Source organism: Heteronotia binoei, chromosome 1 (genome assembly GCF_032191835.1).
Source record: "Heteronotia binoei isolate CCM8104 ecotype False Entrance Well chromosome 1, APGP_CSIRO_Hbin_v1, whole genome shotgun sequence".
Classification (NCBI taxonomy): domain Eukaryota; kingdom Metazoa; phylum Chordata; class Lepidosauria; order Squamata; family Gekkonidae; genus Heteronotia; species Heteronotia binoei.
The window spans coordinates 271,556,595-271,568,726 of NC_083223.1; the positions used below are offsets into that span (position 1 = coordinate 271,556,595).

General features: G+C 48.0%; 1 protein-coding gene across 1 annotated transcript in view; it reads right to left on the bottom strand.

The window, feature by feature from the left end:
• Nucleotides 1–404: 404 nt before the first annotated feature.
• Nucleotides 405–12,132, bottom strand: part of LOC132583291 (keratin, ultra high-sulfur matrix protein-like) — a 34,693-nt gene continuing 22,965 nt past the window's right edge. Inside the window, exon 3 of the mRNA XM_060254989.1 lies at nt 405–577. Coding sequence (XP_060110972.1) covers nt 405–577 — 173 coding nt within the window. The remainder of the gene's footprint in view (nt 578–12,132) is intronic.

Consider the following 12,132-nt stretch of genomic DNA (forward strand, 5'->3'; position numbering starts at 1 on the left):
TATGGTCCAACTCTCACAGCCATACATTACTACTGGGGATACCATAGCACCCTAGCTCAAGTTAATCCTAGATTGTTCCTTCTTTCCTTCAGATCTGCAACCAGAGAGGATGTGTTCCCGTCAGGAGAAGGACCACTGCCACAAGCAGGAGAGAGAGGACAGTTCCTGCTGCAGCCGCCGGAAACCTTCCTGCGATGAGAAGGAAAGTTCCTGCTGCCTGGGCCGGAGGAACAGCGGAGGGTGCCACAGTAACCGGGAGTCTTCTTGCTGTACTCCTGGGAAGCCTCAGCTGCCACAGCAGCACCAACAACAGCAGAAACAACCAGTCTTCCCGGTCCCGTGCCAGAAGCTGAAGTAGCAAGAGCTCCAAGAAGTTCACCGAATACCCAGGGCACCACTGCATCCTAGACATCATCTACTTGTGACCCCTTGAATGCACTCTGTTGCAAGGGGAAATTGTCCAGTGTCTTGCTCTGAGGATTTCCATCGACGCATCTCTCTTCCATCGGCTTCAAGGGAGAACTTGATGTTCTTTTGATGATCGCAATCTGGTCGTTCATTTCCTGTTTGACAACAGCTACCCGGTTTAATAAAAGAATCAATTAAAAGAAAAGTCATTTAGCGCCTTCCTTTCATTTATATATATACCTCATTCCAAGAGTCTTGGCTTGCTTCTCTTGATGAGTCAATCTTTGGTATATTCTAACCACTGACATAGGTTTCGTGGCCTACAAGGTACTTAAGGCAGCTTTAAATATAAGTAACAAGGAAACCAAAGTTGAGGGCAGAGAGCCATGGAGATTGTTCTTCTGTCGGGGTTGAACATATGAACATATGAAGCTGCCTTATACTGAATCAGACCCTCGGTCCATCAAAGTCAGTATTGTCTTCTCAGACTGGCAGCGGCTCTCCAGGGTCTCAAGCTGAGGTTTTTCACACCTATTTGCCTGGACCCTTTTTTGGAGATGCCGGGGATTGAACCTGGGACCTTCTGCTTCCCAAGCAGATGCTCTACCACTGAGCCACAGTCCCTCCCCAAACCCGTACAGGGGTTCCGTACAGATTTACACACAGAAACGCACATACAGGGAACCTCTCCATCTGCCTTCCGACAAGTCAAATTGTGTGCTTTAGCTTCAGATATACTCTGCTTTTCAACCCAGTGGGGAACAAAAGTGGCTCAACGTTCTCCCCTTTTTCCTTTTATCCTCCAAGCAAGCTGCCACAGGAGGTGGTGGTGGCTACATGCAAAGATGGCTTCAAGAGGGGACTGGATAAACTCATGGAGCAGAGGTCCATCAGTGGCTATTAGCCACAGGGTATCAATCAGGGGTGTCAAACTCATTTGTTATGAGGGCCGGATCTGACAGAAATTAGAGCTTGGAGGGCCAGGTCCATGTTGGGCTGGGTCAGGCTGTGTGTATTCCCATTTACGATTAGGCAGCAGAGATAGAAACTTTATAAAGGACACAGACAATCACAATTAAAGATTTTTTTAAAAAAAAACTTAAAACATTAGCACTTACTGAAGGTATTTTCTTTGTATTTCTCCTATGGGATCCAAGGAACTGGGCAAAGGAAGCTCTGGCTTTTTCCTTCCTTCACCAGGGGACCAGAAGGGGGAGGAGCCTCAGCCAACAGAAGAAAGAGAGGCTTGGCTCAGTAGCGCCAATGTGCAGTTGAAAGAACCTGGCAAAGCAAGCTCTGCCTCCCCCTCCTTCCTCCCCAAAGCAGGAGCCTCAGCCAATGCAGAAAATAGGGGTTTTGCTCTGTAGCTCCTATGTGATTGAGCAAGCCTGGACCTTTCAACATTTACATTCAAAGCGCATGCGCCTCAGACCCTAGGTTGCTAGAAACACTTTAAAAAACCCTGTGACATAATCGGGGAGGGACAGTGGCTCAGTGGTAGAGCATCTGCTTGGTAAGCAGAAGGTCCCAGGTTCAATCCCTGGCATCTCCAAAAAAGGGTCCAGGCAAATAGGTGTAGAAAACCTCAGCTTGAGACCCTGGAGAGCCGCTGCCAGTCTGAGTAGATAATACTGACTTTGATGGACCAAAGGTCTGATTCAGTATAAGGCAGCTTCATATGTCCATGTCCAATTGATTGCCTACAACTGTCGTAAAGTTGTAAACAACATGCCCTCCAAGTTGCGGAATCTTGTGAGCAACAATTCTGATTTGTGAGCTACTGGCATTAAAGTTGTAAATTGCTGGCATTTAAGTTGTGAGCTATTTACTGCATAAGTTATTATACTCTGCAGTCATCCTTCCTGAACGAAGACAGGAATCTGTGAGCTGGACGCTAACTCAGCTAAGAGGGAACACTGGTTGTTTATACCTAAAATACTTGGGGATCAGGATAACTGAAGGACCACTAACTTTAGGGCCTTTTTTTAATCGGAATGCCCAGGAACTCACTTCCGGCTGGCTTGGCCAGGGCTCTGGTTCAAAAAAGGGTTTCTGGCATAGGGAAGGCGCTAGAAAGCCATGCAATTCCAGACCACATGCTCCATCCTCTCTGCCACCTCCAGCCTCCAATGGGCTCGCAAAGAGACTGAGAGATGTGGCGGCGCCCATGAATGAGCACTCCTGCGGCACACAGCGCTCTCTCTCTCTGGCTGTGTTTTTCTTTTTTGGGGGGGTGAGGAGGGACAAGGTCTTTCATTGGGCCCCGTGAGAACACTGCTCACTGAATTAATAGAACCGAATCAGAAACATCAGAATGATCACAAGCGTCAACGTGCATCTTTTGGTGTAGTGGTTAAGTGTGCGGACTCTTATCTGGGAGAACCGGGTTTGATTCCCCACTCCTCCACTTGCACCTGCTGGAATGGCCTTGGGTCAGCCATAGCTCTGGCAGAGGTTGTCCATGAAAGGGCAGCTGCTGGGAGAGCCCTCTCAGCCCCACCCACCTCACAGGGTGTCTGTTGTGGGGGAGGAAGGGAAAGGAGATTGTGAGCCGCTCTGAGACTCTTCGGAGTGGAGGGTGGGATATAAATCCAATATCTTCATCTACCTCACAGGGTGTCTGTTGTGGGGGAGGAAGGGAAAGGAGATTGTGAGCCGCTCTGAGACTCTTCGGAGCGGAGGGCAGGATATAAATCCAATATCTTCATCTACCTCACAGGGTGTCTGTTGTGGAGGAGGAAGGGAAAGGAGATTGTGAGCCGCTCTGAGACTCTTCGGAGCGGAGGGCAGGATATAAATCCAATATCTTCATCTACCTCACAGGGTGTCTGTTGTGGGGGAGGAAGGGAAAGGAGATTGTGAGCCGCTCTGAGACTCTTCGGAGTGGAGGGCGGGATATAAATCCAATATCTTCATCTTCTTCATCTTGGTTTCTAATGGTGGCAAAATGTATGAACGATTTTGTTGTATATTTTGTTTTTAATATTCTATGTTGTTTTGCTTTTAGCTGCCCTGAACCCATCAGGGGAGGGCGGGATATGAATGTGATTAATCAAATAAATAAACAAAGTCCATGAAATGCAGCTAATGGCACTACACTGTTCTGTGTCGATTTGCAAAACGTAACCTACTGAACGGGGGATGTCACTTCTTAGGGGTGTGGCCTAATATGCAAATAGGATTTTTTTTTTTTTGCAGAAAGATATGAAACTCCGTAGTCTTCCAAGGCTGTTCTCTGGAGACCTCCAGATAGATTAGTTAGCTGGACACATTAGAGAGGCCATTTTTCTGTGATTGCATTCCACAGACATTTTATGGCACCTCATGGGAGGACCCAAGGATGTGTGGTAGAACATCTGCTTGGCATACAGAAAGTCCCAAATTCAAACCCTGTCACCTCAAGTAAGAGGTGGTATGAAAGACTTCTGCCAGCCTGAGATCCTGGCAAGCAGTGGCCAGTTTGAGTAGACAATACAAACCTCTGCCATTCTGGCAAGAGAGGGCCAGTCTGAATAGACCATACAGACCTCTGCCATCCTGGCAAGCGATGGCCAGTCTGAGTAGACAATACAGACCTCTGCCATCCTGGCATGTGAGGGCCAGTCTGAGTAGACCATACAGACCTCTGCCGTCCTGGCAAGCGAGGGCCAGTCTGAGTAGACAAGACAGACCTCTGCTATCCTGGCAAGCGAGGGCCAGTCTGAGTAGGCAATACAGACCTCTGCCATCCTGGGAAGTGAGGGCCAGTCTGAGTAGGCAATACAGACCTCTGCCATCCTGGCAAGTGAGGGTCAGTCTGAGTAGACAATACAGACCTTTGCCATCATGGGAAGTGAGGGCCAGTCTGAGTAGGCAATACAGACCTCTGCCATCCTGGCAAGTGAGGGCCAGTCTGAGTAGACAATACAGACCTTTGCCATCATGGGAAGTGAGGGCCAGTCTGAGTAGACAATACAGACCTCTGCCATCCTGGCAAGTGAGGGCCAGTCTGAGTAGGCAATACAGACCTCTGCCATCCTGGCAAGTGAGGGCCAGTCTGTGTAGACAATACAGACCTCTGCCATCCTGGCAAGTGAGGGCCAGTCTGAGTAGGCAATACAGACCTTTGCCATCATGGGAAGTGAGGGCCAGTCTGAGTAGACAATACAGACCTCTGCCATCCTGGCAAGCGATGGCCAGTCTGAGTAGGCAATACAGACCTCTGCCATCCTGGCAAGTGAGGGCCAGTCTGAGTAGACAATACAGACCTCTGCCATCCTGGCAAGTGAGGGCCACGTTCCTCATCCTTAGTCACTGCATCAATACATTTTTCTTCATTTCAGAACGATGTTGCAGGTATTCCTGAGTGATGTCAGGACCACGTGCACATGAATCTCCTAAGGGAAACCCGCCCCCTGGTTTTCCCCATCTTTTCTTGCCAGTGCCATGGAGGTGTGTCGAGCAATCATCTCCGTGCAATGAGAATAGAATGAGGGAGAGCCCAAAGGGAGAGACACGGAATGTTTTGCAACCGGGTTACCATCCTGTGAATCAACCCAAAGGTTACCAATCTCAGAACAGTAACAAACACGAAGGAAAAATGAACAAACGGACATAGCAGGATCATGTTTCACACTTTGAGAAGCTGTGGCTCTTTCCTTCCTTCCCCAGGGGACTAGGGGAGGGAGGAGCCTCAGCCAATAGAAGGAAGAAAGGCTTGATTCAGTAGCTCTGCTCTGGGATTGAGAGAGCCTGGCAAAGTAAGCTGCTATGCAGAAGGAAGCAAGAAAGAGGGAGAAGGAAGCAGATGATAGTCAGTTGCTCGGGGGTCTGATAGGGGGCTTGATTTGGCCCCTGAACTGCATGTTTGACACCCCTATCCTAACCGCTGACATAAGTTTCATGCTCTACAAGGAACTTAAAATCAACTGTGCAAGGCTTTAAATATAAGTAACAAGGAAATCAAAGTTGAGGGCAGAGAGCCATGGAGATTGTTCTTCTCTCGGGGTTCCATTCAGATTTACATACAGAAACACACATACAGGAACCCTCTCCATCTACCCTCTGACAAGCCACATTGTTTTAGCTTCATATATACTCTGCTTTTCAACCCAGTGGGGAGGAAAAGTGGCTCAACATTCTCTCCTTTTTCATTTTATCCTCAAAGCAAACTGCCACAGGAGGTGGAGGTGGCTGCAAGCATAGCCAGCTTCAAGAGGGGACTGGATAAATATATGGAGCAGAGGTCCATCAGTGACTATTAGCCACAGGGTATAGATGGAACTCTCTGTCTGGGGCAGCGATGCTCTGTATTCTTGGTGCTTGGGGGAGCAACAGTGGGAGGGCTTCTAGTGCCCTGGCCTCACTGGTGGATCTCCTGATGGCACCTGGGTTTTTTTGGCCACTGTGTGACACAGAGTGTTGGACTAGATGGGCCATAGGCTGAGTCGATCAGAACTGCACAGAAGCTGGCACTTGAAACTTAACACACGCACATACACACTCCATGTTCTTATAAGCAAAGTCAGCTTCAAAAGGAGACTGGATAAACAGATGGAGCAGAGATCCATGATTGGCTATTAGTCACATGGTATAGATGGAACAGTGGTATAGTCTGGAGCAGTGATTCTCTCTGTTCTTGGTGGTTGGAGGCAACAGTGGGAGGGCTTGTGGCCCTGCTGGTGAACCTCCTGACGGCATCATGGTTTTGGCCACTGTGTGACAGAGTGTTGGAGTGGATGGGCCGTTGGCCTGATCCAACATGGCTTCTCTTATGTTCTTATGAGACACAGAGTGTTGGACTGGTTGGACCACTGGCCTGATCCAACATGGCTTCTCTTACCTTCTTATGAGACACAGAGTGTTGGACTGGATGGGACATTGGCCCGATCCAACATGGCTTCTCTTATGTTCTTATGAGACACAAAGTGTTGGACTGGATGGGCCATTGGCCTGATCCAACATGGCTTCTCTTACGTTCTTATGAGACACAAAGTGTTGGATGGGCCACTGGTCCGATCCAACATGGCTTCTCTTACATTCTTATGAGACACAGAGTGTTGGACTGGATGGGCTCTTGGCCCGATCCAACATGGCTTCTCTTATGTTCTTATGAGACACAGAGTGTTGGACTGGATGGACCACTGGTCTGAGCCAACATGGCTTCTCTTATGTTCTTATATTCAATTGGCTTTTCACACATGCAAGTGAGAGCCAGTTTGGTGTAGTGGTTAAGTGTGCGGATTCTTATCTGGGAGAACCGTCTTTGATTCCCCTCCACATTCACCTGCTAATCTGACCTTGTGTCAGCCACAAGTTCTCTCAAGGCTGTTCTGCTCAAGGGCAGTTCCAGGAGAGCTCTCTCAGCCCCACTTACTCCACAGGGTGTCTGTTGTGGGGAAGGGAAGGGAAATGAGATTTCTAAGCTGCTCTGAAACTCCTTTGGCTAGCAAAGGGTGGGGTGTAAATCCCATCTTCTCCAAGTTCTCCCACAACTCCATTGAGATCTTCTAGCTCCCCACCCATGTTGCATAACTCATCAGGCAAGTGCTTAAATAGCCAATGTCATCAATCAAAAATCATATAAATCAGTCAACAAATGCTGGGTTTCAGTAATACTCTACCCTTCAGTGTTTGGCTAAGTAGTCAGTGATGCTAAACCCAGTGCATAACAATTTGGCAGGCGTTCATGGTTGCGCAAAGTGAACCGAACAAAAGGAGCAATCAGCTCACATCTGATTGCTATCTTTGAAAACAGCACATTCAACTGGTAAATGTGTTCACAGCAAAACTTGCAGCATTCCTGGTCTATAGAAGAAGAAGAAGACGACGACAACGACAACGACATTGGATTTATATTCCACCCTCCACCCTGAATCTCAGAGCAGCTCACAATCTCCTTTAACTTCCTCCCCCACAACAGACACCCTGCAAGGTGGGTGGGACTGGAGAGGGCTCTCACCGCAGCTGCCCTTTCAAGGACAGAGTCTCAGAGTGGCCTACAATTTCCTTTACCTTCCTCCCCCACAACAGACACCCTGTGAGGTGGGTGGGGCTGGAGAGGGCTCTCACAGCAGCTGCCCTTTCAAGGACAACCTCTGCCAGAGCTATGGCTGACTCAAGGCCATTGCAGTCGCTGCAAGTGGAGGAGTGGGGAATAAAACCCGGTTCTCCCAGATAAGAGTCTGCACACTTAACCACCACACCAAATTGGCTATGGATGCTCAGAGGCAAGTATATGCCCCCCAAAAAAACTTTCCTCTGCTCCTATGAGAACACCCCATTAGTATCTCATTTAAAACAACTGCAACGGCTAAAATTCTAAAAGTTGCGTTGACTATTCAAAGAGAAATGAAAGTGAACAATAGGACACAATATAAAAAATAAATGTCTTCCAATAACAACGCTAAAATCCAGTCCTGTCTGGGCATAGTGATTTATACCACAGTATTTCCTTGAACTACAACAGAGATCTGAATGCCCTTTGGTGTAGTGGTTAAGTGTGTGGACCGTTACCTGGGAGAACCAGGTTTGATTCCCCACTCCTCCACTTGCACCTGCTAGCATGGCCTTGGGTCAGTCATAGCTCTGGCAGAGGTTGTCCTTGAAAGGGCAGCTGCTGGGAGAGCCCTCTCCAGCCCCACCCACCTCACAGGGTGTCTGTTGTGGGGGAGGAAGGTTCAGGAGATTGTGAGCCACTCTGAGACTCTTCGTAGTGGAGGGCGGGATATAAATCCAATATCTTCTTCTTCTTCTTCTTCCCTTTGATGATAAGGGTGATGCAATGAGCAGCATTCCTTATCATTATTCAGCTATCGCTTCCTTCCTAACATTATTTAGAATCATAGCGTCGGAAGGGACCTCCAGGGTCATCTAGTCCAACCCCCTGCAGGAAATTCACAAATAACTCTCCCCTCCCCCACATCCCCAGTGACCCCTGCTCCATGCCCAGAATGTGGCAAAAAAAAAAAGTCTCCAGGATCCCTTGCAGAATTGGAGAAAACTGTTTCCTGGCCCCAAAGTGGTGGTCAGAATTTCCTTGAGAGCCAGTTTGGTGTCACGGTGAAGTGTGAGGGCTGTTATCTGGGTTTGATTCTCCACTCCTCCACTTGCAGCTGCCAGAATGGCCTTGGGTCTCCCATCGCTCTCGCGGAGCTGTCCTTGAAAGGGCAGCTTCTGGGAGAACTCTCTCAGCCCCACCTACCTCACAGGTAATGTTCCCTCTAAGCTGCAGAGCCCTGTGAGCAAAAAGTCTACTTCGTGAGCTACCGGCATTAAAGTTGTGAGCTACTGGCCTTCAATTTATGAGCTACTGCATGTATTAGTGTGCTCTGGGGTTAACCTTTCCTGAGCTAAGACAAAAATGCGTGAGCTGGAGGCTAAAAATCTGTGAGCTAGCTCATGCCTACTCAGCTTAGAGGGAACACTGCTCACAGGGTGTCTGTTGTGGGGGAAGAAAGGAGTTTGTGAGCCACTCTGAGATTCAGTATGAAGGGCGGGATATAAATCCAATATCTTCTTCTTCTTGGGTGTGTTAAGAAGGAGCCATGAGAAATGAACATTGGTGCAACCCTTCCTGCCCTCTCTCTCGTGATTTGCCCAAGAACATTGCACGGAAGATAGAAAATGCCTGTGGGAAGGAGAGCCATAGCTCAGTGGAACAGCATCTTTGAGCTGTGCGGAAGGTCTCTGGTTCAATTCCTGGCCTCTCCATTCAAAACATTTACATCCCAGGGGATATCAAAGGCCTTGGCCTGAAATCCTAGAGGACTGCTGCCAATCTGAGTCGACAAGAGCAATCTCGACGAATCAGTGATCTGTTTCAATGTGAGACAAATTCATACTTTTACATTTATGCAGAAGAAAATGTGTGTTTGTGGGGGGGGGGGGATTGTTCTAGAGCAAGAGCGGCCAAATTTGCTTAACTTTATAGCCACATAGAATAAACATCAGATGTTGAGAGCCACAAGATATGAATGTCAGAGGTTTGAGAGCTGCAAGGAAGGAACACTTTCCCTATGAAGGAAGGTTAAAACGCTTGGGGCTCTTTAGCTTGGAGAAACTCCGACTGCAGGGTGACATGATCGAGGTTGACAAGATTATGCATGGGATGGAGAAAGTAGAGAAAGAAGTCCCTTTTCTCCCTTTCTCACAGTACAAGAACTCGTGGGCATTCCATGAAATTGCTGAGCAGTCAGGTTAAAATGGAAAAAAGGAAGTACTTCTTCACCCAAAGGGTGATTAACATGTGGAATTCACTGCCACAGGAGGTGATGGCGGCTACAAGCATAGCCAGCTTCAAGAGGATAAAAATATGGAGCAGAGGTCCATCACTGGCTATTAGCCACAGTATATATATGTGTGTGTGTATACACACACACACATATATTGGCCACTGTGTGACAGAGTGTTGGACTGGATGGGACATTGGCCTGATCCAACATGGCTTCTCTTATGTTGGAAGGAAGGAAGGAAGGAAGGAAGGAAGGAAGGAAGGAAGGAAGGAAGGAAGGAAGGAAGGAAGGAAGGAAGGAAGGAAGGAAGGAAGGAAGGAAGGAAAATAGATTTGGAGGTGGAGGTGGGAAGAGAGCACCTTTAACTTTAAATGCATTCTCCAAACTGCTGGCTGGCTTGGCTTGGAGAAGTGGTCTAAAGAGAGAAATGCTGTCTCCGAGTCAGCCAACGGGACAGTGGGGACTTGGAGAGCCACACAATATGCGTGAAAGAGCCAGTTTGCCTTCCCATGCTCTAGAGTTTAAAACGTAATATAGCGTAACATATTACAAATAATTACGTGATTCTAAAGCATGAAAAACAGCTCTTGGATACCAAGAATGGTGGATGGAAATGCCTTCTTTAACAGAAAGGGAGAAGGCATTTCCATCCACCATTCTTGGTATCCAGCTCTGCAAAACACCCTACAGACTACAAATTGCAGAAGGTCACAGAACAACCAGCACATTCCAGAGAACAATCAGCACAGTCAACAACCATCTTCCTTATCTTCACACCCCTTCCAACCCTCCCAGCAATCAACACAGAACAATGGTCACATTCCACAGCCAGTTTCCTTATCACCACCCTTCCAGGAAGCCCCACCAAACAATGGGTACATTCACAAACCAATTGCCCTCTCACCACACCCCCTCCAGCCTTGAAATAGCAGTTCTCCAGCAGCCCTGGCCCCACTCAATGCACAGCAGCCAAGAAGGTCAGAGCGCCTGCTCCGGCTGCAACGCCACTGAGGATGTTCTCCGCAGCTGAGAACGAAACGTCTGGAAGGAAAACTTTCTCCAGTAGAGCACGGCACTTGAGCCCGAAAGATTCTACAAACCCTAATCATTTTTTAGCTTTCCATTTTTGGTGCCAGGCATTAACAATCAGCGAAATACTCACAGTAGAAATTCCCCTCACATGACATGGACATATAAAGCTGCCTTCTACTGAATCAGACCCTTGGTCCATCAAAGTCAGTATTGTCTACTCAAACTGGCAGCAGCTCTCCAGGGTCTCAAGCTGGGGTTTTTCACACCTATTTGTCTGGACCTTTTTAGTTGGAGATGCCGGGGATTGAACCTGGGACCTTCTGCTTCCCAAGCAGATGCTCTACCACTGAGCCACCGTCCCTCCCCAAAGAGAAACAATCTTACTTGACTTTTGGTCACCTTGCACATTAGACTCTCGCAAAAAAAGAGATCACTCTGATCCTAGTTTCCATAGCAAAGACGCAAATTGCTGCTCAGTGAGTTTAAAGAGTAGCTGAAAAATTGTCTATCAAGACTTTTCTCTACTAAATTATTTTTGTTTCAGGAAGGACAAGACAAGGACGGCTGCTGTCGAAGACTGCTTGGGTGTCTGGGAATAAACATCCCATAATGAGGAATCAAATAAGGGCAATGAGGACACAAATGAAGGTGTGGACCGTGTGACTAATTTGCGTGAGGCACCACCGAGCAGACTGCTAGAAGAAGGGAGAAGCATAACGTGGGAGGCTGACAACCGAAACCAGCACAGGAAAACATGTGTGAAAAAAAATCCTTGCTCAAAAGACTTAGGAGGCTTGTTATCTTGAGATAACCTTTTCTCAGGGAAAGTATTTAGATAAAAATATGGAGCAGAGGTCCATCAGTGGCTATTAGCCACAGTGTTCGTGCGTGTGTGTGTGCAGCACTGCTGTTGAAGACGCAGCTGCGCTGGGCAGGGCATGTTTCTAGGATGGAAAACCACCGCCTTCCCAAGATTGCCCTGTATGGCGAACTCTCCACCGGCCATCGAAATAGAGGCGCACCAAAGAAGAGGTACAAGGACTCCTTGAAGAAATCCCTTGGCACCTGTCGCATCAACCATCACCAGTGGTCTGACCTAGCCTCAGATCGCAAAGCATGGAGGCACACCATCCACCAGGCTGTCTCTTCCTTTGAGAACGCACGCATGGCTGGTCTTGAGGACAAAAGGAGATTGAGGAAGAATCGCACTGCTACAGCACCAACCCTAAATCAGACTTTTCCCTGCAGCCACTGTGGCCGGACCATCACACCCTCAGGGGGTTTTTTGAGCAGGAATGCACAGGAACACAGTTCCAGCTGGCTTTTTGTTAGGAAGTGTGACAAATCAGTTCCCACTGGGCTTTTCTGTAGAAAAAGCCCTGTGTGAAATGAAGAAGCAGAAGAAGAATTGCAGATTTATACCCCGTCCTTCTCTCTGAATCAGAGTCGCAGAGCGGCTTACAATCTCCTTTATCTTCTT